The sequence below is a fragment of the Azolla caroliniana genome, unplaced genomic scaffold, assembly GCF_043228905.1.
Source record: "Azolla caroliniana isolate FFs.n. ecotype wild unplaced genomic scaffold, voAzoCaro1.0.p SCAF_5, whole genome shotgun sequence".
NCBI classification, from domain to species: domain Eukaryota; kingdom Viridiplantae; phylum Streptophyta; class Polypodiopsida; order Salviniales; family Salviniaceae; genus Azolla; species Azolla caroliniana.
This window is the reverse complement of record NW_028230440.1, coordinates 2,179,524-2,183,427: the sequence shown is the minus strand read 5'-3', so window position 1 is coordinate 2,183,427 and position 3,904 is coordinate 2,179,524. Positions and strand designations below refer to the sequence as shown.

Sequence of the window (3,904 nt, the reverse complement as noted above, 5' to 3'; positions counted from 1 at the left end):
ATGACTCAAGCAAAGCACAAGGTTAAGGGATACAACACTGTCTACAAGGTCCCCCAAGAGGTTCATGAGCACATATTAGGGGAGGTCTCTCTATTTAATGCTTGAAAGTCACCCTATCAATACATTGTACTAGAAAACTGAAAAACATCCACTTGGAGTTCACTATTAATTTTGATGATTGACAAATGAATTGATATATTTCGTCTTTCTTCCAAAGGGTTTATGCCTCTCAACCACTTGTACTTATCTTTCATAATATATTAGCTGTTGTCAACAGGACTTGGATTTCTTCATTGCCGATATTGCTCATGTTTCCTGATGTTATTTGAGCATAGGAGTTTTGCAGAGTTGGTGTGTCCTCTGTTGGCACATAAATCTGCTCTTCTTTTGCTACCAAGAGAAGATTGTTAGTTGAATTCATTAAAGACTTTAATATTGTAAGATTTTCTACTGTAAGTTCATTTTTCAAAAGGGGCGATGAATTCTGTAAAGACAACAATGAAAATTATTCTCTCAGAATCCTTTTTTGTTTCATGATATGTCCTGTGAAGCCATCTGAGTTTTTACTTCTTGTATATAAGTCCTGAATATCCAGGCTATGGATTTTAAAGTACAGACCTTCCTTTCCTTAACAAAATAATCCAACTTCTGAAACAATAATTTGTGATAGCTCAAAAAGGTAAGTATTTCCTTACTACTGTTAGTGGATGATTCATCCTTTGGGATGATATCATCAAAATATGGCCCACATTGCTTCAACAATTTGCACACATTCTGGTTATCCTCCAAATGGGATTGATGAAACAGTCTATACTTCAGTATATCTTCAATAACACCCGATATTTTCTGTTTCTCATCATCAACACCTAAAAACCTAAATTTTCCTAGCAAGCTAAGAAGACTTTCAAGCATTTTATCTACAATAGACTGAAAGACTTTGCGAGGATTAGGAGATGATCTCAAAAAAGAAACAAAACGTTGTAAAATAAGAATACTTAGATAAAAAAGTATATTCCCATTGTTTTTGATATATGTTGATGAGCAAAATATAGAAGCAATCCTTAAACATGAACTTGATTTCACACTGGTATAACTATTTCAGATTCATGAACTGGATTTTTTACATTGGCAATTGAAACAGTATTTTGGTATCCAAATAGTTCAATTTCAGACATCACTAACAACTAAAGTTCAAGTACAATCGAAAGACAATCAGGCACTAGAGGGTAACTTGGCCGATCTTGTAATGCGCTTGTTGTTGGTGCCAGATTTTTCTGATTTTACATTCTTCTTTATCTTAAAGCCTTTAGGTATGAGCTGACTAAGTGGCACTTCATCATCAGAGGCATCAGAGACAGGCGTGGATGCGCGGCCACCTTGTACTGGTGGCAAGCTTGAGAGAGCAACTATGTTTTCTGCAACTGCAATGCTTGTACACAAATCCACAAAGGTGTTGTCGATAGACAAATTATCACTCATCTCCTGAATGCTTGTACTCCTAGCGATCTTTATTGCCCTATCATCATCACCGATGCCTATACACTCGTTCTTATTAGACTCCTGTATGTGGACCGTGGCAGTAGTCATGGTCAACTCCTCTTGTACGATGGATGTCACCTCATTCTTAAGACAATGTTGTTCGCTCTGAGTACAATCAGGCCCACCTTCATTAGTAACGTTGTTCGCTCTACACTCCTCATGGGATTCTGTACAATCAGGCTTATCTTCAGGGAAAGCGATGTTCTTTCCACGATCCTCATGGGCTTCACAAGACACTACTAGCACATTCTCAGTACAATCAAGCTCCTCTTCATTACTAGCAATGTTCTTTCCATGATCCTCATGGGAATCTTTAGATAGTACTAGCACATTATCAGTACAATCAGTCTTCTCTTCAGCACTTGCCACATTATCAGTACAATCAGTCTTCTCTTCAGTACTTGCCATATTATTTCCACACTCTTCATGGGCTTCAATCTTCTCTTCAGTACTTGCCATATTCTTTCCACACTCATAGGCTTCTTTAGACATAGTGTTGTTTGTACATGCCAACTGCTCTTCACATATGAATGCTTCGTTTTTCTCACAATCCTCATGTGTGGAAGATGTGCTTCCAGAGTCTGCCTCCTTGCAAAGGTTAATTTGATTCTGACTCTGATGGGAATCTGATTCTGCACTTGTGCTCCATGAAGTTCCCGATTCATTTGATTGCAGTTGGGAATCAAACTACTCTTGTAAACCTAATTAATGGGATTCCAAAGAATATTGGTATGAACTCACATACTCAAAAGTTTGCAAACAATGAACATAGGGTTTAGGGCCACATTTTTACCTAATGTTACATCGTCATACTGTACAGCCGTAGATACCCCATTGCAAGTGGTGGGCTCGGTCATCTTCTCCACAACATCTAGGTGCTCAACAGTGTTGTTATGATCTATAATAACAACAAAAATAGGGTTGTTATGAGCTTAATCATTGTTTTCAAAGTCTGGCTTTTGATGTGTACCTGGGAGTGTGATAAATTCGTCTTCATGATCAGGTTTTGGACTCGTATCTCCGTCACCAAATATCATTTCATCATCAGCTAGTAACACAAGTACATGGTATTAGACAATGGATTAGGTTGACAATGCTCCAGACAGGTGAGAACTTATATGACTCACCATTGCATTCAACTTTGCCTTTCTTGCCGTTTCCATACAACATTCTTGCAGCATTTCTCTTCTTACTGGGCTCTATTTGTAAAGAAACTGCATTTCTCTTCTTAGTGGGCTCTATTTCTTGATGTTGACCGGAGCTTGGGGAATTTGTTTGTAGAAGCATATGTTCCACTGCTCCAATGGCCCTTCTCATACATTCATCCTCATCATAAAAATCATAGGTTATTGGTAGTGATGGTCCCTGAACCTTGGAATGTGTAGCAGATATTGAGGGTTTAGGCATAGGGGCTGGTTGTTCCATTACCTTCCTTGGCGTGGAGTTGCTTGACACTACAACATTCATTGCAAGAAACAAAAAAACCTTGAATGTTAGTACCATCATCTAAAATATATAATGTAGGTCACAAGAGCTGCTTCCCATTTTACACAATGTACCAATCATGAACAATGTACTACTCACATAGTTCCTAAATTACTGAACTAGTACTAATAAGGAACACTGTACTGCTCACTTAGTTCCCAATTTACACGATTAGTACTAATCATGCACAATATACACAAGTAGTACTAATCATGCACAATATACTACTCACTTAGTTACCAAATTACACAAGTACTAATCCCGAAAAATGTACCACTGACTTAGTCAAATTAATAAGTAGTACTAATCTTGAACAATGTACTACTCACTTATTTCCTAAATCACGGAACTAGTACTAATCCCGAACAATGTACTGCTCACTTAGTTCCCAATTTACACAAGTAGTACTAATCATGCACAATATACTACTCACTTAGTTACCAAATTACACAAGGAGTACTAATCCCGAACAACGTAATGCTCACTTAGTTCCCAATTTACACAAGTAGTACTAATCATGCACAATATACTACTCACTTAGTTAGCAAATTACACAAGGAGTACTAATCCCGAACAACGTAATGCTCACTTAGTTCCCAATTTACACAAGTAGTACTAATCATGCACAATATACTACTCACTTAGTTAGCAAATTACACAAGGAGTACTAATCCCGAACAATGTACTGCTCACTTAGTTCCCAATTTACACAAGTAGTACTAATCATGCACAATATACTACTCACTTAGTTAGCAAATTACACAAGGAGTACTAATCCCGAACAATGTACTGCTCACTTAGTTCCCAATTTACACAAGTAGTACTAATCATGCACAATATACTACTCACTTAGTTAGCAAATTACACAAGGAGTACTAAT

The 3,904-nt window shown here is 37.3% G+C and overlaps 1 protein-coding gene across 1 annotated transcript; it reads right to left on the bottom strand.

The window, feature by feature from the left end:
- Positions 1-2,276: 2,276 nt before the first annotated feature.
- Positions 2,277-2,826, bottom strand: LOC147863591 (uncharacterized). The gene is made up of 3 exons (XM_087319297.1): positions 2,667-2,826; positions 2,510-2,587; positions 2,277-2,437 (listed from the first exon to the last, which is right to left on the bottom strand). The coding sequence occupies exons 1-3, from the start codon at positions 2,824-2,826 to the stop codon at positions 2,277-2,279; spliced, it is 399 nt and encodes a 132-aa protein (XP_087175423.1).
- Positions 2,827-3,904: the final 1,078 nt, after the last annotated feature.

Bases quoted from the DNA above. Each gene is read 5' to 3' on its own strand.
- LOC147863591 (XM_087319297.1), bottom strand. From the start codon at position 2,826: ATGCTTCTACAAACAAATTCCCCAAGCTCCGGTCAACATCAAGAAATA. The intron at 2,588-2,666 runs GTGAGTCATATA...TTGTGTTACTAG, and splicing joins AGGCAAAGTTGAATGCAATG to CTGATGATGAAATGATATTT. The intron at 2,438-2,509 runs GTACACATCAAA...TTGTTATTATAG, and splicing joins CGAATTTATCACACTCCCAG to ATCATAACAACACTGTTGAG.